The sequence below is a fragment of the Desmodus rotundus genome, chromosome 3 (assembly GCF_022682495.2).
Source record: "Desmodus rotundus isolate HL8 chromosome 3, HLdesRot8A.1, whole genome shotgun sequence".
Classification (NCBI taxonomy): domain Eukaryota; kingdom Metazoa; phylum Chordata; class Mammalia; order Chiroptera; family Phyllostomidae; genus Desmodus; species Desmodus rotundus.
Window position 1 is genome coordinate 153,360,984 of NC_071389.1, and position 26,038 is coordinate 153,387,021.

Here is a 26,038-nt window from a genome sequence, read left to right on the forward strand (position 1 = left end):
CTGCCAGCCACAGCAGGTTGCCTTTTCCCTTCCATGGGTATGTTTTGGGTCAGAAAAAATAAAATTTAAGAGTTTACTAATTTGAAATTGCATTGTGAGTTATCCAGCTCCATCAGTTACGAGACTAATTAGCAGCTCAGGCAAACACAGAAGGACCCGCCCCTTCCAACAGAGTCCTCTGAGCTCTCCCCATATACCGCCCTGTGGGACGCAAGCTCTCTGCTTTCTTATTTACTTATTCACATTGCCTTTGTACTTGTCTGGCTCCCCTGTGCCCTTGAGCACAGAAACATCTTATTTGCTGCTGTATCCTCAGTGAATAGTAGTAGTGTGGTGGTCACACCAGTAGATCCTGTAGTGAGGATCTACTACACCTGGCACATAATAGGAACTCAATAAATGACTTATGGTAAATGAGTCAATATAGACCTGTAAGTGCTTCAAGCAAACAAAACAAAACAAACAGTAGAAGTTCTCAGGACACACAGTTCATATTAAGTCAGTAAAAACGATTCCGCTGATAATTTCCAGTTCCTTCTCACCTGATCGATATCGTTCATCCCTGGCTCCCCCAGATCGAGTTCGATGGTACTTAGAAGGAGCGGATGTTTGAGCTGCAGATGGAGCAGGTGTCTGGTTTCTATGTTCTTTCTGTGCTGCTGAATCAGTTTCTAAGAAAAAGGAAGTTTGGAAGATGGTTATCCGATAACAGTAACAGTTAACATTTTCTGAGCACTTCACATCATTCCTACAATACTCTGAGGTAGGTATTATTACCCCATCTACAGCAAAGAGTTAAAGAGCTCCTAAAGAACTCGGTAACATGCATGCAGAAAAATTATACAAGATATCCAAGCTAAAAAATATCAATGTAACTGTGAACAGGTGATAGGAGAGAAATAAAAAGATCTATGTAAAGTGAAGAAGCCATTCCAGAGACTCCAAGAACTGGTGGGGTAGGATGCTGGGCCCGGCGTATGACCTCTAATCCTGCAAGTAGTAGAATAACAACTTGGGGAGCTTTAGCCTCCTCAACATAAATTGCTCAAAACAAGCACATCATAAAGCAAAAGTAGGGTGCTTACTGGGAAAGACAGATTCAAGTCATATCTATTAGGACCTGTTCCAACTGGAGCCACCCCTGAAATCTGTCCTTTCTAGTCCGTGGTCTGTCCCCATACTCTGCACTCCCAACGCGTACTGTCTCCTAAAGAATATGGGGAAGGGAGGCATGCCTTCTTTGGAGCACGCCCATGCCCTTCTCTCAGGCACAGATTTAAAAAAAAAAAATTCTGGGGGCCCCAGGGGACTTGTAACCAGGAGAACAGTAGGTAACAAAACCAGTGAAACTGTCTCCACGGCCCTTCTCCGACTTTTCAGTGCTTCTTCTGTCTAAGCCCTTCCTTGTTTCACTCCCCAGGTTTAATAAATGCGTGCTCTCGATCTGTGTGTGTGTGTGTGTGGAAAAATAAACAGATAAAATAAGCAGAAGAAAAACACCTTAAGTTCTGATATTTTACAGCCTTTTTTTCAAATAGATTAGCTCCTAAGTCTTGATTTTTCTAATATGGTAAGGACATTTAATATGACATATATCCTTTTAACAAATTTTTAAGTGCACTGTACAGTCTTGTCGACTATAGGCACAGTGCTGCACAGCAGATCTCTAGAACTTACTCCTCTTGCATAACTAAAACTTTTGACCCATTAGGGTGGCAACTTCCCATTTCCTCCTCCCTCCAGCCCCTGGCAATCACCATTCTACTCTCTGCTTCTACGAGCACGACTATCTTAGATTCCTCATGTAAGTGGAGTCATAGAGTATTTATTTGTTCTTCTGTGACTGTCTTGTTTCACTCAGCATCAAAACCTCCTCCAGGTTCAACCATTTTGTCACACACTGCGGGATTTCCTTCTTTTTTAAGGCATATTTTAAGTTTCTTTCATAGCACTTAGTTGTGCCCAGCAAGGCAGCTTGCACATTGCAAATTAAGTGTCCACCATAGTGAGATGTCGCCCAGCCAGCAACTGCATTGCTCCAGACCACAGATGAGAGTCAGCTGGCACAGTGGTCCAGGGAGTGCCACAGGCTTACATACCCCAGCAAGGGCTTGAGGGTGTTATGGTGCTACAGAAACTGGAACTCATAAAGTCTTATCATTTAAAAAAATAATCAGCATGCCCAGGAGGCCATGAGGTAGAGCTCGAGTGGACCGTCCCAGCTGAGCCCAGCCTTCCATCTGCTTCTGCCACGGCACCGGATATGTATGTGAGCGAAGCCATCTTGGGCCTTCCAGGCGAACCCCTACACACCAGGTGGAAAGCACTCAGTGACCCCAACTAGCCCAGAGTGGAGCATAAAAATCTCCCAATGGTGTCCTGACTCATGAAATCATAAGATATAATTCAAAGGTTTTTATTTTTTAAAAGGTTATATTATTTTTTATAAATTATTTTTAAGGCAAAGAGTACTTTTTAGGATGTTCTCCACAAAAGTATTTTTATGGATCTAGAAATGTTGATTTTGGATGATTCCTAGTAGGGGAGATTTTTATTATAAAATATATTAACAGAACAGATGATGTTTTAACACAGAGATTTTGAAAGGTAACATCTGGGGTTGCAAACAAGTTTTCAATCAACCTAAATTCTCCTGAGAATCTATTTCACAGAAGAGCTATACTGAAATCTTAATATTTTCACACCTTGTTTCATTTGTTAGTTTCTGTACGCCAGAATAGGAGTCAGCAAGCTATCGCCTGTGTCTGTTTTTATAAAACAGTTTTATCAGAACACAGCCCTGCTCATCTGTTTACACATTGCCTATGGATGTTTTGACACTCTAAACGAAGAGCTGATTAGCTGCAACAGAGACTGTACGGTCCTCAAAGCCTAAAATATTTACTATCTGGCTCATTACAGAAAAAGCTTGCCAGCCCCAGCTTATAATAATAAAAGCTAACAGTTAACTGTTTGCCTTGTGCTAGGCACTGTGCATATAGAAGCACCTATTAAAAAGTTTTCATATTTTATGTTATTGCTCATAGTAACATCACAAAGTCAGCACTATCACTATCAATTTACTATAGAAAAAGATACAGAGACAAGTATTATCTTATCCAAAGTCACAGAGGCAGGGAATAACAGGGCCAAGATTCAAATCCAGGTCTGCTTAACCCCACTGGTTCTCAACTAGAAAAGGTTATTATAAAAAAAGATTGTGAGCCCCGGGGGGGTGTGGCTCAGTGGACTGAGTGCCGGCCTGTGAACCAAAGGGTCACTGGTTTGATTCCCAGTCAGGGCACATGCGTGGGTTGCGGGCCGGGACCTTAGTAGGGGGCCCACGAGAGGCACACAGTGATGTTTCTCTCCGGCTCTTTCTCCCTCCCTTCCCCTTTCTATAAAACTAAATAAATAAAATCTTTTTAAAAAAAGATTGTGAAAACTCTCCCAACACTCTTAAAAAGAAAGCAATCAGAATTAATTATTTAGTTTGGGAGTATCAAAATGCTTCAGGAATTACAGTCAGCAGCTAGACAATCATTTCTTTTTTAAATTACTTGCCTTCATGTGAGAGATTCTGTAAAAAGCCCCTTCCCACAGCTTTCAACTATTAGAGAAATTATTTCAAACATTCCAGTTGGGGTTGAGGGAGGTAGAAGAGAGAACAGGGAGGAGTAAATGGTGATAGGAGGAGACTTTACTCAGGGTGGTAAACACATAAAAATTTAAATAGAAAACAAAAAATAGAAAGGGGCTATTTTTATTTATATGGTCAGATGATACACACAGGAAGGAAATTCACATCAGCACACATGAGCTGCTCTGCTTGCAAATGTGCACAGAGAGAATGATTTGCTTGACATCACGTTTAAAACACTAGCTTTGCATTACCTGTTGGTGGGCCATACTGAGGATGTAACTAAATTACCAATCACTCATTATTTTTTAAATTAAATAAGCAGATTTGCTAGGATGGATCAAACCACCCTGCTAAGAAACATAGTACTTCCAAATTAGGTATTAGTAATCCAAAGTAGGAAAGGAATGAATATAGATTTGTATTTCACAAAGGATGCACACAAATGGTTCCTATATTTTCACCACTGCTCTCTCAGGCTTTACTTTTTATTTTTCAATGTAATTAGTTAGGAGAAAGAAGATAATGTTGGCTAAAAAATAAAAATTGAAACAAATGACAGGGGTTGGCAGGGGAACTGGGAGTTGATACATTTATTTGAGGAAGAATCACAGAAACTTGGAACATTTCCACTCTGATCACCTAGAGGTTGTCAGGGTTGGAACCACAAGGAAATGTAACATAAATCCAGACATCTGATGAGAACTGACCGTCCAGGTCAGATGACACTTAGCCAAGCAATCTACTGAACTGGCTTAGAAGAGCTCCACAACACAACACACTATTTACCAAGCAACATTAGAATGATGCTCTGCAACGTTTATCTCAGTTCTCTTAGGGATTCGGTCATCCAGGCAGACCAGGTCTCCCTTGGGTCTAAACTCACGACAAACACTCGCTTGTAGCTCGCCAGAAATGACACGAAAAAGTCAAACTGCAGTTTCAGTAAATGGCTGACAAGTTTGTTCAGTGACCATTCCTCAGGTGCCCAAAACATAATGTCACAAAAATACGGATTTCTGACACAATAATTTTGATTCAGTGTGTGATACACCCACTTCAAGTTCAAGAGAGCCTATCTAAAAGAGAAGGAAAGAGTAAACTGAATTCCTAGGAATTGAATCACTTTAATATAACAAAGAAGCTTAATAATGAATCCCTGTAGTCTTTTTTAATGTGAATAATCACTCTCCAATTTATTTTTGAATTTTATAAACTTTTATTCCCATGTATTAGAGTTTACTTTTTAGTATATATGATTTACAAATATATTTTATTTTGCATTGAAAAAAGTGGAAACAAATACAGTACAATGTTAAGAGCAATTAGCTCTAGGTATTGAAATTTTGAATGGCATATATTTTTCCATGGGCTTTACTGGGTTTCTACGATTTAAAAAAGTTCCATATTTGGATTATAAAAATAATATATGTTCATTTTAGAACATCAAAATAATAGTTAAAAGAAGAAAATAAAAATTATATTAGATTTTCTTAATTAGAAGGTCACACCACACAGAGCAGATTCTTACCAAATAAATTATAAAAACATTTAGTTGTCAGCTTCCTAAATAAATTATGACACTACAAGCAGGACATTTTTATCTTCTAAAATCAATTGTTTCCTTTTTCTTTCCCCAAAAGCAACTCGCAAGTCACTGCATATTTGGAGGTAAGAGGAAAAAACTATGTCCTGGCTGGATTAAAATCACTTTGGAAAGCTAACTCCCACCTCAGCTCACTTGCCAGGGAAACAGTTTATCACAGAAGGGGCAGGAAACAGTGCACCTCAGGTCTCATCGGAGAGAAAAGGGAGGGTCTGGGACACAGGAGCACAGCAGGGTGTTATTTAACAGCATGTCCAGTGTCAGCTGGGCAGGCAAGATGCTGCTTAAAGATGAATCATTCCCTGGCCAGGGCTGCACACTCCAATGAGATCTCAGAAATTACCTGAGGCCCAAAAATAGAGATTTGTCTATTTAAAATAAGATGTATACAATTTCACTACCATAGTAAGATGCCAAAAGCATGTATTGACATTGAGATATCATGTAATGAAAAAAATGAAAAATTATGTTGATTATGAAGACTCGTGAAAAGGTCTCAACAAAATGATGTTAAGTCATAAAAGAACATAAACATGTTCTTTTAAACATGTACATAAAAATATTATGCATATAATGTGATTATAACTGTATGTCAAAAGTACAGGGGTGAGCAAAAGTAGGTTTACAGTTGTTCATATGGAAAATAATATAGTAATTAATAGAGAATAAACTTTCGCTGTTAACCAACTTTTGTCTACCCTTGTATTTATATACAGTTATAAGGATCAGATGGAACAAAAAGTTCCTACATAGCTAAAATAAGGTAATGATGAGGTACTCTGGAGTTCTTTACCATTTCATTGTTTTGTTTACAGAAAGTTATATACAAAATCAAAGCAACTTTAAAAGCCACCAAATACAGACAAGTGCTGGGATGAGAGCCTGCACACTTCACAAATCAAGCACACTTCAAAACCGCGAAGTTCTAGTGTGAAGCACATCTGAGATCCAAAGAAAAAGCTTACTTAACTGAGCATTACGCAGGGCCAGCTCCCTTTTGAGGGCTCCTGATCTTTCGGTCTGTTATGCAGAATATCCACTAGGGGTCACCCTTATGTTTAAATAGTGATGATGTTACAAGGCTTATTAACAGTGTAAGTTTAAGAAAAACCTCAAATTTTAATTTCTTCTACAACACAAAGCCTCTTTCTCCGCGATCAACATGTGCATAATTCATGTAGAAAGAGACATCAGAGTCTTCTATGATTCTATTGTTTGAATACAATCATAATGGTAACCTAAAAAAAGCCGCTTGTTCAGTAGTATAAAACTATGCAAAACTTCCATCAAGAAGATGGAAGGAAGCCAACCTCAGCTTCTCACCTTGCAACTCTGTCTCTGATTTAACGTATTCTCCCCTGTCAGAGTAATACAGTGAAGCACGATGTGCTCTGAGAACCAAGGACATGCTCACTGGTCTTGGTGCTGGGTCCAGAGGAGAAATATATTAACTGATCACCAATTCACACACATATATATTTTAAAGGATTTATTTATTTATTTTTAGGCAGAGGGGAAGGGAGGGAGAAAGAGAGGAAGAGAAACATCAATGTGTGGTTGCCTCTCACACCCCCTCTACGGGGGACCTGGCCCGCAACATAGGCCCTGACTGGGAATCAAACCAGTGACCCTTTGGTGCTCAGGCTGGCACTCAATCCACTGAGCCACACCAGCCAGGGCTCACATATATCTTTTATATTGTGTTATCTGCAGAGAAGGAAAAAGAATAAGGCTCTCAGAGTCCATATAATGGGGAATTTAATCAGTATGAAGAGTTTCAGGGAAGATCTATTAAAAGGAGACACTGATGCAGGCTTTAGCTAGGCAGAGAGAGGTAAAAAAGCATGGTATTTGCAGAAGTCCAGTGAGGGAGGAAAATCTTGACAGATCTAGTGTTGCCTCTGAAGGGACTTAAACAGGAAATGACAGAATAGCAAAGATAACACACTTCCACGGCTCCTTTAACTTTTCCTGACACCACCTCCTTTGATCTTCACAGTAATACTGTCTGATAGATGCCAGTAAGGAAGCAGGACACCCACCACTGATTAAACCTGTTTTCCCACAGTGAGAATGTGTCAATAATCACCTTGAATCATTAGAAAGAGAGCCTCTAGCCCACTTCCATCCCAAGAAGGATGGATGAGGGTACCCTGAATCACTCGGGGAGTCTCCCGTGGGAGCAAGGGAACCTCTGAGTCACTGAGGAGCACATTCCTCAGAAGGATGGGTCATTAACCTCACTGTGTAGAAGAAAGAATGGGAGTGCTAGCATTTGGAGTCTGGAAAAGGGGCCACCGCCTGATTCCTAGGGGTAGATTCTGGGGGAGAGGAATGTTGGGGGGTCAGCATCTGAACAGATCCTGACCCAGAGCTTCCTGGACCACTTAGTATCAGGAAAATGGCTGTGCATGGGGCCAAAACGGCACAATACCCAAGAGCTCTGCACTGAGAATCCAAGAGGGAACCTTGGCTGAGCCGAGCAGTGGGTTCCTTCTTCTGTGTGGCTAATGCGGGAAGCAGGCTTAGCAGTGAGTCAGCATTACTGGTTACAGGTAAGGACCAGTTTTGAACAGCACCCCGTAAGGCAATGAGAAGCAGCAGCAGACAATGGGGCTTTTCCCTTTGGGGGGTGGAAGCTGCACTGCCCACCATTCCTTCTGCACTATCTCTAGCAGTTCTTGGACAATTCGAGAGGAAGATAGTAGACTTTCTTCTGACAAGGCATATTCATAATGTGGTATGTCTTATCCTTAAAAGGGCACTAGGTAAAGGTCTGGGTTAAAATAATGTAGAAACCTGGGCCAAGAACACATGAAAGGTGAGATCCTATTCTGAAGCAGTAGACAAACACCACTAAATGAAGTAAAAGATAGTAGAACAAGTCAAAGGAAGAAAATCAAACATACAAGGTCACAATCTCAAATACAGGAAGACAGAATGGAAAGTTTAGACCAAAGCCATCGAAAACAGAAGCTGCAGTAACGTCCTAAAGCAAAAGATGTGGGTCGTTGCCCTGACCGGTGTGGCTCGGTTGCTTGGGTGGCAGTCCACAAAGCGAAAGGTCACTGGTTCAGTTCCTGGTCAGGACACATGCCTGGGTTGTGGGTTCAGTCCCTGGTCAGACACGTATGAGAGGAAACCGATTGATGTTTCTCTCTTACATAGATGTTTCTCTCTCTCCCTCCCTGCCGCCCTCTCTAAAAATCAATAAGCATGTCCCTGGTGAACATTGAAAAAAAAAAGAGCACTTCTATCTATCCCCACTCCTTCCCAAAATGATAATGAAGGCCCGCAGCAGGACAAGAAAACCACTGGTTCAGACATATGCTGGGAAAGAGACAGCACTGAGAGTTGGCCTTACAAAAATAATGAAACGGACAGATTAACTGCAAAAAAGGAAGGAAATGTAATCCTAGTAAATAGGATCCCAGTAAATAAAACCCAAGTGACTTAGCTGTGAACAATATTTATACAATCATTAATAAACACTGAATTCTCACTTAGGACCAAAAAAAGGTAATATATTAAACATACAACCCAGAATGGGCATGAAATGGGAGATGTGAAGGACAGGGGAAAGGGGAAAAGGGAGTGTGTGGCGTCCTATGTGGTTGAGGCAGAAATACATAAATGTGAAAAATTCTCATATTTTTTATTAAGAAATGAATAAATCATGCCTCAAGTTGAAAACAAAGTCAAGAAAAGTGGTGCAATGTTATTCAGAAACACAGGGTAAATGCCAGAAGAAACAGAAGAGCTGAAAGAAGGGATATCCAGGGAAAAAGAGGACACTGCTTATTTTTGCTGTTACAAATCTCCTAGTACCATCTGATTATTTAAAATAAATGCACTGCCCTGGCTGGTGTGGCTCAGTGGGCTAAGCATCAGCCTGGGAACTGAAAGGTTGCAGGTTCGATTCCCTGTCAGGGCAGGTACCTGAGTTGCAGGACAGGTCTCTGGTAGGGGGAGTGCGATAGATGTTTCTCTCCCTTTTTCTCCCTCCGTTCCCTTCTCTCTAAAAAATAAATCTTTTTTTTTTTTAATTTTTATTGTTATTCAATTACAGTTGTATGCCTTTTCTCCCCATCCCTCCACCCCACCCCAGCTGAACCCACCTTCCTCCCCCACCTCCACCCTCCCCCTTGGTTTTGTCAATGTGTGTCCTTTATAGTAGTTCCTGTAATCCCCTCTTCCCACTGTCCCCACCCCCCCTCCCCGCCCGCCCTGGCTATTGTTAGATTGTTCTTAACTTCAATGTCTCTGGTTATATTTTGTTTGCTTTTTTTCTTTTGTTGATTATGTTCCAGTTAAAGGTGAGATCATATGGTATCTGTCCCTCACCGCCTGGCTTATTTCACTTAGCATAATGCTCTCCAGTTTCATCCATGCTGTTGCAAAGGGTATAAGCTCCTTCTTTCTCTCTGCTGCGTAGAATTCCATTGTGTAAATATACCATAGTTTTTGGATCCACTCGTTTGCTGATGGGCACTTAGGTTGCTTCCAGTACTTGGCTATTGTAAATTGTGCTGCTATGAACATTGGGGTGCACAGGTTCTTTTGGATTGGTGTTTCAGGGTTCTTAGAGTACAATCCCAGCAGCGGAATTGCTGGGTCAAAGGGCAGTTCCATTTTTAGTTTTCTGAGAAAATTCCATATTGTTTTCCACAGTGGCCTCACCAGTCTGCATTCCCACCAACAGTGTATTAGGGTTCCCTTTTCTCCGCATCCTCTCCAACATTTGTTTGTGGATTTGTTTATGTTGGCCATTCTGACTGGCGTGAGATGGTACCTCATTGTGGTTTTAATTTGCATCTCTCTGATGGCTAGTGATGCTGAGCATCTTTTCATATGTCTCTGGGCCCTCTGTATGTCTTCCTTGGAGAAGTGTCTGTTCAAGTCCTTTGCCCATTTTTTAATTGGGTTGTTTGTCTTCCTGGAGTGGAGTCGTGTGAGTTCTTTATATATTTTGGAGATCAGGCCCTTGTCTGAGGTATCATTAGCAAATATGTTTTCCCATACTGTTGCTTCTCTTTGTAATTTGGTGCTGTTTTCTTTAGCCATGCAGAAGCTTTTTATTTTGATGAGGTCCCATTTGTTTATTCTTTCCTTTATGTCCCTTGCTTTAGGGGATGTGTCTGTGAGGATGTTGCTGCGTGGAATGTCTGAGATTTTCCTGCCAATGTTTTCCTAAATCTTTTAAATAATAAATTCATTAATTTCATTTAAAATAAAAATTAGAGAAATGATAAATCTCAGATGAGAACCAACATACTGTGCACAGCCACTGTAGATCTAAATTAAAAGATTAACTGAGTTGAAAGCAAGCTGCCAGGACCACTCACTCTCCAACCTGTAATCTGCTTCTTTCATTACCTGACACTTTCATCTTCACAGGCGTTTACTAAAAGAGATACTGGAAATTCGAAATGTTCTTTCTGTTCAGTTCCACAAACATTTATAGAACATCTACTATATGCCAGGTACTAATGCGAGAAACTGAGGACATGAATAATAATAATAATAATAATAATAATAATAATAATAATAATAATAATAAATTTTTTAAATGTTCTTGATTTTGAAGACCTTAAGAGTCTATTAAAGCTAGTTGGAATTATCAATTATTTACTTGTATCCAAAGTAGTATCTTAAAGGTTAGACCACAGAATCAGCCCAGGGCAGTTGCCTCCCCTACCCGAAACCTTCCATTTTCCTGAAGCTCTAAGAGTCACCAAGAGTGATTAATTTACGGAGGAGTTAGAGTATTTAGTTTGAAAATGCAATGCTTTGGGCCATGCCAAAAGAGAGTCGATTTCTGGCTCCTTCCCCCTACAAGTATGCTAATTCAGGCATGTGGGAAGCTTCATACCAGGCTCCAGTAGCTTCCAACTACTGAGAAAATGTTCCATGGGCTCCTCTCTCCAAGGAACATATGGCTCAGAATGAAGAAATGTGAACCTACCATACTTTCATCTCTTCCACGCCTCTCATGGTGAGAGAGAGAATCCAGAGGCCCCGATTATGATTTTAACCTCGATTAAGTTATGAATTTTTCATACAGCATGAGCCTTAAATATCAGATAAAGTTTGGGTTTTGTTTAACTGAAGAAACAACCATCAGTTCTTAGGTTGGGAGGCTTACGGGATTTTCAAGGATAATTTTGACACACCATATTTTTGTCATACTGTGACTTTAGAATCTACTCCCTGTGATACAAGTGAATTACACTATGCTTACTATTAACTAAAATTGTCCTTACTCGACTTCCACTAATTTCTCAGTATTTTCTTCAATCTTGTGTTCTCCTCCATATTTCCCCATTCTGTTACATTCTTAATTTTTTTCTGAGGTCCTATTTTAAAGATGTATGTAACATTTGAGAAATCTAAAATATACATAAATATGCAACCCAAAATAACTCAACTCCAAATCAATTTCATAATGTAGAAAATCATTCACTAAAGTCTTTAGATAATAGAAATTTTTAGATAAGCATGTACACATAATTGTTCTACTAATATAGTGCTGCAGGCAGTATTAATTTTTTATTTCAAATGAGATTAGTGGAGGATGTTACTTTTATATACTACACTCAAGCAGCCACCTCACAATGAAGCTACCTTGAAGCTGGAATGAATGAAATCCAACAAGGTAATAGAAAGAGTTTGGAAGAGGCTGAATCCCTCTAGAAGTAACGTAGTAAACCAAATGTAGTAAAATGGCTTTCATTTAATTTAATTCTATCTCAGGCATTCTCAGGCATTCAGTAAATCTAAAATTTCATTCCAATGCCACTGAAAAAATCAAATACCTTCTTCAAAATCTACAAAGATATATGGGACAAATAGACCAAGGATTAATCTCTTTTATCTACAGAACCTATGGAATATAGATTATCCACCAGCCCTACAACTGTTTCTTTTTGGGGAAGGACATGAATACACTCCAGAACAAAGGTGGGCAAAGAAAGTAATAAACGTGAATTGAGAGAATTTAGCACTACGGAACAGTCACTAAAATACTATAGGATGGACTTTAGGAAGAAGGAAACTGAACTGGGACGAAGAAGGGAGGCGTACAAATGAACACTGAATAAAGAAGCAATATTAACTACCATTAACTACATAAAACAACAATAGTAACTGATAATTGAGGGAGTATGTAAACAAGGTGGTACTAAAATGTAAGGTGGTCAGTGACGGTAGTCAACATAAAAGAATTTTTAAAGTCCTCGTGTTCTTTGGGAGAAGAATTAAGATGTCTAATAACTCTAGACAGTTTAGATTTTTTCTAAAGCCTTAAAATACAAACACTATAGGGACAGAGACAGTAACTCATGATAGAAGGACCAATACACAAACATGACATGATTCTTAGTTTGTGTGTACCTAGCAGCACAGCATTAAAATCTATAAAGTAACCCTGGCTGGTGCAGCTCAACAGATTGAGCACTGGCCTATGAACCTAAAGGTCGCTGGTTCAATTCCCAGTCAGGGCACATGCTTGGGTTGGGCCAGGTCCCCAGTTCGGGGTGTACAAGAGGCAACTGATTAATGTTTCTCTCAGTCCTTCTTTCCTTCCCCTCTCTTTGAAAATAAATAAATAAATAAATAAATAAATAAATAATAAAATCAATAAAGCGAAACTTGACTGAGCTACAGGGAAAACTAACAAACCCCAGTCACCGTAGAGATTTTTTCAATATACTTCTTTCAGAACTGATAGGTCAAATCGTCAAAAAGTCAGTAAGAATAGGAAAGACCTGAACAACACAATGAACTAGTTTGAATCAATGGACCAGAACCATCCATTAACATTCAACACAAATAGATGAGTTATAGAAGTTTTCCAAATACTAGGCATGTCTTAACAAAGACTTAACTTTGTACAGGCATATTTCTCCGATGACATTGAAATTAAGAAACATTTATCTTAGGAAAGAAGACAGAAAATCTAAGCTTCCAACTCAGGAAATTTTTTTTAAAGTACGTAACAGTGTTAGAATACAAGAAAGGTATTATATATAGTAGCTGAAAATGATAAATGAGAATAGATACAAGAAAACAATATAAACAAAGCAACAGCTTTAAAAATAAAGAGAATAGCGTGGATAACAGAAACAACTTTTAAAAAACATTACAAAGTAGACAATTCCCTAGAAAAATTAAACTTACCAAAACTGGTCATGAAGAAACAGAAAACTGACAGAAAGAACTTAGTGACAGATAAGCTATGGGGATGAAGGAGATGCTGAGGGTGACTGTTAGGTCTCTAACTTGGTGGGTTTATGCACGTGAGCTCTATTTATTCAGAAGGAGGAAACTAGGAGAGAAGCATTGGAGCAGGTTGGATTTCGTTTTAGTTGGTTTTGTTTTTGTTTTGTATGTATGTACGTATGTGGGGGGGGTGCTAGTGGTGGTGGGGGAGTGCATAAGTCATAATTTTAATGGCTGTGTATGGATATGTTAAAATAGAAGTTCCTTTAAGAGATATATATTTAACACCTCCAAATATATGGAGATACTAAGTATGCAGTTAAATCTGTGGATCAGGAGCTTGGGAGAGATCTGGGTTGCAGATACCTATGGGAGTTACCTGTATTTAAACGATAATTAAAGCCACAGGTATGACTGAAATACTCTAGGCAGATAGAGCACTGGTTCTCAAAACAAGGTCCCTCAACCAGGAACCTAGGCCCCACCCGCCTAACCTCCCTGGACCTACTGAATCAGAAACCCTGAGAATGGGGTCCTGCAATCTGTGTGTCGGCAAGCCCTCCAGGGATTCTGATGCAGGCTAAAATTTGCGAACCACTGATACACAGAGTGAGATGTCAAGAGGTCTTGGGGCTTTGCCTTGAGAGCTTTAACACTCAATAGTGCAGGATGAGCCCACCAGGACGACGAGGAACAAGAAAAGGGGAGTAAGAAAATGAGGAAAGTGTTTCAAGAGGTAGAGTGGCAAAACTACTGAGATATCACTTACCATACAGAGCCTCAAGGGACTGGGATGGGCTGAAGAGTGAGCAGGAATTGAGTAAATAGAGATAGTAAGTAGAGACAGTTCTTCAGCGGGAGATAGAGAGGGTAACGATGAAAGAGGTTGAAAAAGGAGGGTTTAAAAAAAATACAACAGTAACGAGCACAATGAACTGCTAAGGGGAGGAATCTAGCTGAGAGGCAGAGAGTGACTGTACAAGAGAGACGGGGAAGTGACAGTGATGGCACACCGAGGGGGCAATGCAGCTGTCTGCCTCAGCAGGAGGAGCCTTTTATTACTGAGAGTGCTGAGAACTGCCATACATGGTAACAAGAAAAAGTAGGTCATTTTTTGGTTGGTTTTACCATTGCTTTCTAAATGCCTACAGATCCTGCACCCCTTACTGCCAGGGTGGCCCATTCCCATTGCCCTATCCTTCCTTGGTGTCACTGGATGTTAGTATAGTTTCTGAAGAGGGAGAAGGGGATGGGGCTTAAAACACAGGTGGGAGGACGTCCCTTGGATAAAAGGGATAGATTACCTTCTTAACCATAATGAAGACAGTAGACTAGATGGACACGAAGTGGCGAGTGCGAAGTCTGGCAGCAGGAATCTGAAGGAATACCACCAAATGGGTTGGATTTCCCCCATGAGGTTATCTGCAAGACCACCCCTACTGTCAGATGGCTATGTCGCATTTGCTTGGCCTACAGCAATCAAACACCTCATCTGTCGTATCCATACTCACCAAGCAACCTCCTATTTGTGATCTGGCTTCTAAAGGGGCAAAAATGTGCTGGCCACGCATACTCGAGGTATGCCTCAGTATTTTCTCGTAATAAATTGATCACTGGTTTCTATGTAGCCTGACTATACAGATAATAGACAGAACATGGTCCTTTTTATAGTGACATTTCTTAATAAGTTACTTCTTGGGATTTGATTGCTTTTGCTCAAAGTGAGTGACTAAAGTAAATCTCTGGCCTACTGAGGCATGGGCCAGATTCCCAATTCTTCGGCCAATCAGAGTGTTCCCCTTTGTTTTCATGTCTTGCTCAGCAGAAGCTGGCTTTCGTTAGCTGTCACTAGCCCAATTTCTAACTCTTCTCTCTGAATTCATTTCTACATCCATCTGTTCATTAAGATATTTTCAACTGGCTGTCACTGAACTGACCTACTAATGTTTGTAGGGAGGAATTTCCAAGAATAATGCAGGAAATAAAACAAGGACCTCAGTGAAATATATTGATATACCACCATTATTCATTTATTTATTCTTATTCATTCAACAAATATCTACAGACTATATACCCTGTACAAGGTTAGATATTAGAATTGTTACAAAGTTCTCAAGGTATTAAAAGCAATTAGCTCCACAAAGAACAGGCTTATGGATATGGGCTTTGATTAAAGGAGGGAAATTAGAAATAAAAAGAAATTCCTTATAGTAAAAGTGATTAAAACAGAAATAAGCTATCAACGGAAATCCTGAAACTGAGTAACTAAAAATATGATGACTTAGAGACAGACAGCCTTGCCTGGAAGCAAAGGTTACGGCAACCCCTCTGGAATTAAGCATAAAAGTAACTCAGAACTTTCTGATATATAAAGAACATGCCACTCTTTTAGCAGAAGGAATAGTCAGGTTGTGAATTAATTTAAAAGTCCATTTAGGGTTCTTACCCTCAAATCCTCAGGCACTCCAGTCCTTGAGTTGCCTCACAATGCTTCTTTCTTCTTTTTAAGATTTTTATTTATTCATTTATTTTTAGAGAGAGGGGAAGGGAGAAAGAGAGGGAGAGAAGTATCTATGTGAGAGAGAAACATCAATCAGGTGCTTCTCACATGCGCCCCTACTGTGGACCAAATCCACAACCTAGGCACGTGCCCTGACCAGGAATCAAACTGGTGACCTTTCACTTTGCAGGATGATGCCCAGCCCACTAAGCCACACCAGTCAGGGCTGTCCTTCCTTCTCATCTTTGTTCCCTTTGCTCCTCTCTCCATTGCAGTCTGTGCTCGGGCATAAATAGATATAGTTTTTCCATGACCTGGAATTTTCTGCCATTGAATGTATCAGCTTTGCACAGTCACACTATCACCCAAGCTCTATAAAGGATTTGATGACCTTGAGTATTTTAAAAGTGCCTAGCACACAGCAGATACTCAGTTAAGATTCATTTCCTCCTTTCTTTCCTTCCGTTTTTTCTCTCCCATGGTGAGGAACAGAAGAAAAAACAGGAACCAACAAAAAACAGATCTCCTGTAAAATGGCATTCTTTGGTGTAAAAATACGGAAAAGGTTTAAACCACTTCTCATTACCTACCTTGTGTCTGCGGGATGTAAGGAGACAGGAGTTTTGACCTTTTCTTTTCATATCCTTTCTGTGTGATGTCCCCTAAAATAGCAAGAAACAGGAATATGTTATGCATTATTCTTACACTGTGCCTGTTCACTGTAAAAATAAAATTAATTACAGAGTATTACAGAAGTACCGCATAGAGAGTAGGAAAAAATACACAGTTCTCTGCCAGGGATTTTGCTGTGTGTGATTTCCCACAGGCTTGGAGCTGACTTCTTGTGGGAAATTGTAGGGCTTGTCCTCATGCCAACCTAGCATAGCGACATGCTGCACACCATGTCGAGGCTCCTGAGTTCCCTGGTACCCCTCGTTTCCTCAGTACTGAAGATATACAGAAATGGAATGCTACCAGGCTGACATTTTTTTTTCTCTCTCCGAAGCTTCAGTGTAACCAAATGGATACAATTGATTTGGGAGGTATTCAGTGGTATTGCTATATAGATCCACTTAAAATTGAAAGTATAGTTAAGGGGAAAAGTCCTGGTTCAGGCACTGGGATGGGATATTTCAAAGGCCCTTTCTGCACCCTGGCACCTGTCTGGGAACCTGGGCCTGGAATCTGCATATCCTCTTCCCTCGGGTCACTGATCTGTATTTATATACATGCTGTCTTTTTCACAAGATTAAATTTTAAAAGTATACATAATGCACACCAAAGTACATATACAATAAATGTAATAAAAATAAACTGATTAGCAGCAGAGTAAATGTGTGGTTAAAGTGTCAAGAAACATGCTAGGAACTAAAGAAAAGGTAGCAAAGGGGTGGGTAGAGTGCAGGGTTAAAAGAATGGGAAATGCGGGAGAACAAGAGGCCATTCAAGGGAGAATGAGTAATTCAAAGTGGGGGAGGATATATGTGGTGAGGTAACATAACAGAGCATTGTTTTCCAAAACAGATTTTTTTTTAGTCAGATAAAACTTTATTTACAAGTCAAATTTTAGTATGAAGAGTAATTTACATATTCAAATGTACAACATTTACCTATTAAATATTCAACTTGCAGGGGAGAGGGAGTACAGTTTGACGGACACAGACGTGAAATCAGGAGTGATGGATGTCAGCTGCCCCTGGCCTCGGCACCTGACGGGTGGAGCAGAAGGCTGCGAGGCGGCAGGGCTCACTGACAGGCCTACCCAGAGGGAAACACTCACAGATCTCGGAGCACAGCAAGGTCACTCTTCCTGAAGAGAAGGGGACCAAGAGGAGAAGCTAGAGAGATCAGTTCCTCCAATGCTACTACAGTGATCACGGGACACTTTAGTAGTAGCTTGAAGACAGTGGGAGAAGGGATGGAAAGTGAGTGGATTAAAAGAGACATTTGGAAGGAAGACTGAATAGGATTTGATGACTGGTTGGATGTAGGAAGAAGATGATTTCTGGCTTCAGCAATGAAACAGATTGTGATATTTTTTGACAGAAATGTAGCAAGAAGTGTCATGTTTGCTGGATCAAAGTAAATGAGAGTTGAGCTTCGGAAAAGCCTATGATGAAACATACAAAAGGAGATGTCCACTTAACAGTCGGATAGATGGATCTAGAACTCAGGAAAGAGATGCAGCAGCTTTGGGATCATCAGAATATAGTTCTGAAAAATAAACTGATACAATCTCTTACGAGTAATTTGGCCATTGCTATCAAAATTTTGATTCAGCCACTATACATCTAGGAATTTATTCAATGATAACATTCACGTGGGTACACAAAAATCAACTAAGAATATTCCCTGGCCCATTCTTTGTCATGAAAAATCTGAAAGGACTCTAGAAGCTCACACTGCAGACCGTCCACATCACAGCTTTCAGCTGGAGTAATTGTGTCCCCCAGGAGACAACTCACAAGGTCTGAAGACATTTCTGTCACAACTGGTGGAAGGGGTGGTACTGGCATCTGAGGGATGGAGGTCAAGGATGCTGTTAAGCATCCTGCAATGCACAGGACAGTCTACAACAAAGAATTACAGTATAAAATGTTGATAGTGTTGAGAACGAGAAACCCTAATCTACATAACGACATGCAGGTATTCCAAATGTATTGTGGCACATGAAAATGGCTAAAATATATTAAGAGTAAAAGGCAAGCTGCAGAGCAGTAGATATAATAGGATCTAATTTTGTAATTAAAAAAAAAAAAAAAAGGAACTGCCCTGGATGGTGTGGCTCAGTGGATTGAGTGCTGACCTATGAACCAAAGGGTCGCTGGTTCCATTCCTGGTCAGGGCACATGCCTGGTTCTGGGCCAGGTTCCCAGTAGGGGGAACACAAGAGGCAACCACACACTGATGCTTCTCTCCCCTTTTCTCTCTCCCTTCCCATCTCTCTAAAATTAAATACATAAACTCTTTAAAAATATAGTAATAGATATGTTTGCATATATCTATTTTTCATATATAAATATAAATATGTATATTTATATATATATAAAAAACAGTCTAGAAGACTATATACATACTAAATTAATGTTTATCCTTGGGTGGACAAGATTATGGGGGATTTTTCACTTGCTCTATATAACAGAGGTTGATTTAAAAAAAATAAGTGTGAATGATCTGTATAATCTCAAAAATATTTTTTAAGAACGAATGATTCTACAGATATATATTTGTTCACATGATAGGATGGTCATAATGTGTAACAGGACAAAAAGGCATGACACTAAACAGTTTATATAGTCCAAACTGTTTATTAATCCAAAAATATTCAATTTTTGGATTAATATTTTTATACACACACACGTGCATAGAAAATCTGGATTTTTATTCAGCAAAATATTACCAGTGGTTAGCTATGGCTTGCAAGAATATGGGTTGGTTTAGCTTTTTTTTCTTTTTGCTTGCCTATATTTTCTAATTTTTCTGCAATGCACCCCCATTATTTTAAGAAACAATAAATATTTTAAAGCTGCAATAGTGACAACTTACAAGGCTGTACAAATTTAATCATAATAGCCCTTCATTTCTGTTTCTCTACTAAAATAAGAGAAATCCACAGTGCATTTTTTAAAAAATAAAAACCAAACCTTTTCAAATTAGCAAACTACATCCATCTGTTCATTAAGATATTTTAAATTGGCTGTTACTGTATTGACCTACTAGTTTTGTAGAGAGGAATTTCCAAGAATAGTGCAGGAAATAAAACAGAAAACTTCCCAGAAAGATACTGGTATGCCACCATTATTCACTTATTTATTCCATTAGTCATCCAACAAATATTTACAAACTATACACCTTGTCCAAGGCTTGCTATTAGAACTGTGGCGGTACAATGCTCCAAGAGCAGAGACAACTAACAAGAGACGTGGGAGCCTATCAAGGAAACATTCTTAGAAACAGGAAACTGTGTCTTGTTTTATTGCAAAAGAAACAAAAGAGCATTCTCCTGTTCCACTCCCTACTCATAAGATTCCCTACCTCCACACCTCTGTCTGTCTGTCTGTCTCTCTCTCTCTCTCCCTCCCTCCCTCCATCCCTAGGGGACACAAAGACCACTTCTGCTGGCTCAGAACACATCTGATAAAGTAAAAGGCTTTTAAAAGCTTTCTTCAGTGCTTAGAGTCTCAATCATTCACTGTCAATAAATTATCGTGGGACAAACTGCTAGACCTGGTATCTTGGACATTAATCAACCATCTCAGGTTTTGAAAAGTCAATCACGAGATTCTAATTTAGCTATGCCAATTAGCTCCATTAAATCCGTAAATGAGCAAAGACATTAAGGAGCCCTAGGAGAAGATAAACCGCAATGAGAATGTGAGGACTAGGGTGATGCGCCATATACCAACTTAAAAATGTCCTCTCCCTTTTCTTTGACCACAAGACTCTGCTCTAAAGTCACCTTCTTCGTGATGCCTGCCAGCACTTGTCAGCCACTTGTGCTTGGTGCCCCTACAACTCCGCACACTGCTGTGACACACTCAGCACAGCACCGACTTTTAATCACTTGTGTCCCTGCTAGATTGTGCACTCAAGGGCAGGGATTGTGTCTGTCCTTCTCTGTAGCCCGCCCATGCCTGGCACTTTAATACACACTTGTTGAATGAGAAACTGAATGAATCAATACAATGGAGGCAGTGAGAGAACAATAAATCAAAGAGACATGTGTACTTGAATAGAAAACTGGAAATGGGAGAAAAATAGGTCTTTACATTAGCAGGAGCTGAAAGGCTCAGGGAGAGAAATCCAGTGGACCAAAGGTTTATTGAAACTTGACAGCTAGACCTCAAAGATGGCCAGAAAAGCAACGCCTGGCCTGCCTGAAGAGAGAAATGTACACAAATCACTGGGCACTGAAGAACCGTGTGTGGAGTGTGCTGGGTAGTGTGGTGAGGAGGGCAGAGACAGGGGAGGGGGAGAACGCTGTCTCAGCGACACAGCCTCAAGGGACAGCGTGGAGCCTCGGGAGCTCACAGACACTAAGTCAACCACAGACATTCTTACTCAGAGCAGATTTTTTTTTTTTTTTTTTTTTTGCCATCTGGCATATAAAACAAAAAGGAGTGTATAGCTCTACCAGTATAAAATTTGCATTAAAATGGCATAGATTGGAGTTAAACCTGCTCTTCAAGTTTTCTGAGAACTAAACAAAGGGAGGATTAGCCTTCCCCTCCAACTAGGGTAACATGTTCTCTACCCACAGGTACACTCAGAAGAGTACGTGTGTCGGCAGCCGGGCAGGTGTGGAGGCACCTGGCCTGATAAGACATTGACCCAGACACCCAAGAGACAGTTTAAGACTGTCTAGTTGCTTCGGCACTGCCACACTCCTGAGTAGCCAATAGCAGACACGTGGAAAGACACGTGCAGTGTGGAACAAAAAGGCAGTATGTTCCCAACCTCTCTCCTCACCACCTGGGACAATGGCAGCGGCCTGGCAAAAGCAGCCCACAAATCATCTTCAAGCAGACTGACCAAGGGGTATGAGAAGAGGTGTGTTGAGCCTGCCAGCCCAGCCATGCCTCTTAAAGGTCAGCGGTGATGGGAGAAGCAGTCCTACCAGTCACTTCGCCATCGAGCGCACATTACTCGGTGACACGGCACAGTGCTGTGAGGCAGCTCAGTCTGCACAAAACAGAGCCGCCTCTGGAGCACAGCCTCAAGGCTCTGCGGCTGTGTGACTCTAGGCAAATTTTACCCAACTTCTTGGTGCGTCTCGGTTTCTGGGTCTGTAAAATGGGGAGCAATAATATCTACCTTGCTAAGTTTTTATTGGGATTAAAAAGACTTAGTATGGAGTCTGGACTACAGAAAGTACCCACATCAACAAACTTTCATTGAAAGCCTACTGAAGCCTATGCCACTGGCCAGGTGGAGGGAGGCGGGGGTGGCCACTGCGTCGCTAAGGAAGGAGAGGAAGGCAAACAAGCCTTCCCTCAGTGCCACGGCAGAGATGCACACCAACGCAGGGCGGAACCCGAAGGAAGCCTCAAGACCTCTGCCGGGTAGGGAAAGAAAAGCTTTACAGAGCGGGTGACATTTTGGTTTGGGTCTGGCCTTCCTGAATTATAACATAAACTCCTAATGATGCAATCACTTAGCTGCTGACTGGCTCTGAAAGGGTATGGTCATGTTTGGGAGTTTCCTTAGGATTCTTCCAGAGAAAAGTAGGGTGATGCTAAATAATTTTCACAGATGACCTTGCACAGCACCCTGAACAACCAGGTCCTAAACGAATCAGGGTTTGGGAAATTGCGAAGGGTCCCCAGGTTCTATGTCTACATAAAATTGATGGGCAGAGAACAAGGATTGCAGCTCCAGCCATAAAGTCTTTCTGCTCCAATTGAAATAAAAAGGTATGTGTCACTGCAGCCCTGCCTCAAAGTCACACCTAGTTAGTCAGAAGTGGCAATGGCTGGGGGGACTCTGGGGATCCCATGAAAAGCAGTTTTGAGCACTGAATGAATGACATGCAGTGTTAAGCAAAGATGAATAAAACAGTATCTATGTCTTCAGGAAGTCCCCAGTCTAAACAATAAGTTTGGCTACAATCTCTAAGTGTAGCCAGCCATAAGTGCTACATTAGAGATTATGTACAAAGTTCTGTGGGAGTACAAAAGAAATAATGGTAATAAAAATAATTATAATATTCAACAAGTAAGTGAACACTCATCAAGCACTTAACTATACATCTGTTTCCAGGGCCTCACAACAAACAGTCTTATAAGGTGATATCATCATCATTCCCATTTCATAGGTAAGGCTACTGAGCATTGGAAGTTTAAGTTACTTGGCACTGTCATACCTAGGTAAATGCTGTTATCGGGATTTGAACCCAGCACTGGGCCCAGGATCCAAGGTCCCTCCTCTTAAACACTACCCTATCTATATTCATTGTCAGAAAGGCACTCCAAATTCAGCTTCAGAAAGACTGAGAAAACTTCACAGAAGCTGCTCTTAGGCTGGGTCTTGAAGGGTGACTATCGGGAGAGACAGTGCTGAGGGTGAAGACCCAGTTTCTGTGGAAGGGAGTGGCATGCTTGGAGCAAGGGAAGGATATGGGAGCTGTAACTTCAGTCTCCAATGAACAGGACAGGGGCCTACTGCCGCTCAGGCAGGCCCAGCAAAATGGGAGGGCGCCACCCACTGTTTGTGCCCCCACACAGAATCCTCAGACACTTGAAATACAGTACTGATATTTATCTCATACGTCGCCAATGTACATCCCTCTTTCCTCTTCATTAAATGTGTCTACAGGACACGACCGTCATTCTAAAGGTTCAAAATATTCTGATACCCATTCATTTGATTCACCTAAAAATTCTCCTCAATAAACAAAAGAAACACCTTTACAGAAAAAGAAACGTTTATTTGTAGGCGGCCCGCAAGTCAAATGCAATAGAAGTATAAAACTAACCTACTGTGCATAAAATGAACACCATGACATAAACAATTTCTATGACTCACTCCAAAATATGGATGACTTTCTTTTTTTTCTTTTCTTCTTTCTGATGACTTTGCAGAAGGCATTCAAAAATCCTATCCTCCCCCGCTACTCCAACAGGACACTGAGTGAATTATCTTTTAATCATTTTTTGAGACAGCCAACTGTGGCAACTGTGTCAGAGTGCAGTTGAAAAACTCAGCAAGAAGTTATTATGCATCACAACTAAATAGTCAGCTAAAAGAGAGTGTGGCCTTTCTTTTTTGTTAAGGAGTAATTAGTAGGGAAAGAAAGAAAACTAAGAAGAAAAAGCTCTAGAGTCATCACCTTCAAACCTATACTTGTATCTAATAAACTTATTCTAATAAACATGTACATCTTACACCAGGAAGGTGCTACATGTTTGCTGTGGCTGGAAATGGGGAAGAGGAGTGGGGTTGTGGCTATTCATACATTAGGGATTTTTAAGTAGACACATACAGAGAAAGTCAAAAATATAGCCGTGAACGTGAATGAGGTCAATCTTTGCAAAACTGAAAAAGGCAGAGGATTTAGATCATGTGCAGGAGAGGCTGGCTAGAAGACAATTTTCATTATTAAATTTTATCATGTTCTTCTTGCAATAATAATTCCATTCAATAAATTACATGCACCAGCCACCAATCCTCCAAACATCCTCCTTCCAGAGGTGATATATAAAGGCTCACAAACACAAAATAAAGGCTCATAGTCACACAAAACAATGGCCTTACTCCAGCAACAGGGCTTTTTGGCATTTGTCTTTTTTTTTTTTTAATTGATTTTAGAGACAGGGAGAGAGAGAGAGAGAGAGAAAACACTGATTTGTTGTTATACTTACTTATGCATTCATTGGTTGATTCTTGTATGTGCCCTGACCAGGGATAGAACCCACAACCTTGGTGTACCAGGACAGCACTCTAACCAACTGAACCAACCCCAGCCAGGGTTGCATTTGTCTTTTCCTAACTATTGTTCTTGCCATATCTCTATAGTTTCTTTCTACACATTGGTAGAACAAATCTTAGGTTGAATGGAGGGCAAAACAGTACAATATTTTTATAGTTTATCCAGAAATAAACTATTAAAATACTTCAATCTGGTAAAAGAAAAGAAGAATTTTTATTCTATCTAATTTTTCTTTTGGAAAAAATTCAGTGGTTCTAAAAGACTTCAAATAGCAGCTTACAAAAATTATAGTTTCTCTTCTTTCTAATAATCTTTCAAAAGAGTTCCAAGGGAATGAACTTTAGGACAAATTTCCATTCTCAATAGATGTCCTCTCACCTCATTTAAAACAACAACTAGACATTTTCCATGTCGAGGACTTAAGAATAAGCCCAGATTGCTTTCTCCCAAAACTCAAATCATAGAATTGTTTTGGCTGCACAGTTCTGTTTTCTAGGTCAAATATATATGACTTCTTACAGATGGTATTTCACCTAAGGCATCAAGCAAGTTCAAACAGATAAAAAACCAACAGAGTAAACCATTTGAAACACACTGAGAAACTAAACTCTGACTACATCATCAGGGAGCTGGCTAAATTAATCCATCTAATGCAAAAGGTATGTTCACTTGTCCATTAGAACAACGACGGCTGCAAACAAGAACTGTGCTATATAAATGACCTGAGTATTTGCACAGAGCAAGAGGAATCCCTGGGATGGTTCGGCTGGTGGAGAAAGCACAGGTTCTAGCCTGAGGCAGACCTGGGTTTGGACCCTGCGCCTGCCATTTACTGGCTCCTGGACAAGTCACTGAACAACTCTGCCTCAGTTTCACAAGAGGTAAAACTGGAATGACTCCTACCTTATGACGAGTCCTGAATACGGGACAAGTGCAGGAGTCCCTGGCACGCAGCGCACGTTCAGCTAGTTTTAGTTGACACCACCCCAGCCAGCCCTTAAGTCCTAACAATAACTTTATCCTTAAACGGGTTATTTTAAAAATTCTAAGCTGATAGGTTCTCATTTAGAAAACAAAAGGAGAAAATGCATTCAGTGCCTCTGAGGACATATTATGGTGCTAGACCCTCAGCAGTAAGAGCCAACTTAGTTGTGAAATGCCTTTGACTGCCCACAGCTACAAGAAGGAAAACTGACATCAAAGAGGAGGTACAAATTTCTAAACCAGATGAGCAGAGATTAGTTAAAATGAATATATGTAAATGCACACATATAAGAGGGTGCCATTATGCACAGAACAGGACTAACATGCCTTTAACTATGGATGTTGTGGTTTTAATTTAGGGTTAAAGTTGAAAGTGCCAGGGAAAAACTCCCAGGAAAAAATAGGGCAGGAAGAGAAGGTTGTTTTCTTTACGGGTTCTCCTTTTACCTGACTTTCATCTTTAATGTTCCTCAGAAAAATAAAAAACAAAACAAAACAAAACTGCTTCTTGCAAGAACAGGTAGGTATATTCAATTAATTTGCCTTTATTCTGACATTCATCAGAATAATTTTTTTGAATTAGGCAATAAGGGCACTCCCCCTCTCGGGAGCACACCCTTGCCTTGCCTCCCCCCCCCCACCCCCCACTGGGCACATCAC

The 26,038-nt window shown here is 40.4% G+C and overlaps 1 protein-coding gene across 4 annotated transcripts in view; it reads right to left on the reverse strand.

Moving 5' to 3' along the window:
- The window catches only part of DIP2B (disco interacting protein 2 homolog B), a 211,119-nt gene that overhangs the window by 90,093 nt on the left and 94,988 nt on the right, over positions 1–26,038 (reverse strand). For 3 of the 4 annotated variants that reach the window (XM_045184278.3, XM_045184276.3, XM_024575594.4), the window contains exons 2-3: positions 16,557–16,628; positions 543–671 (exon numbers count right to left, since the gene is read on the reverse strand). In XM_045184278.3, the coding sequence (XP_045040213.2) occupies positions 543–671; positions 16,557–16,628 (201 nt within the window). Of the gene's footprint in view, positions 1–542; positions 672–1,085; positions 1,184–16,556; positions 16,629–26,038 lie in introns of those variants that run through there. The other variant, XM_053921488.2, reaches the window with a different exon arrangement.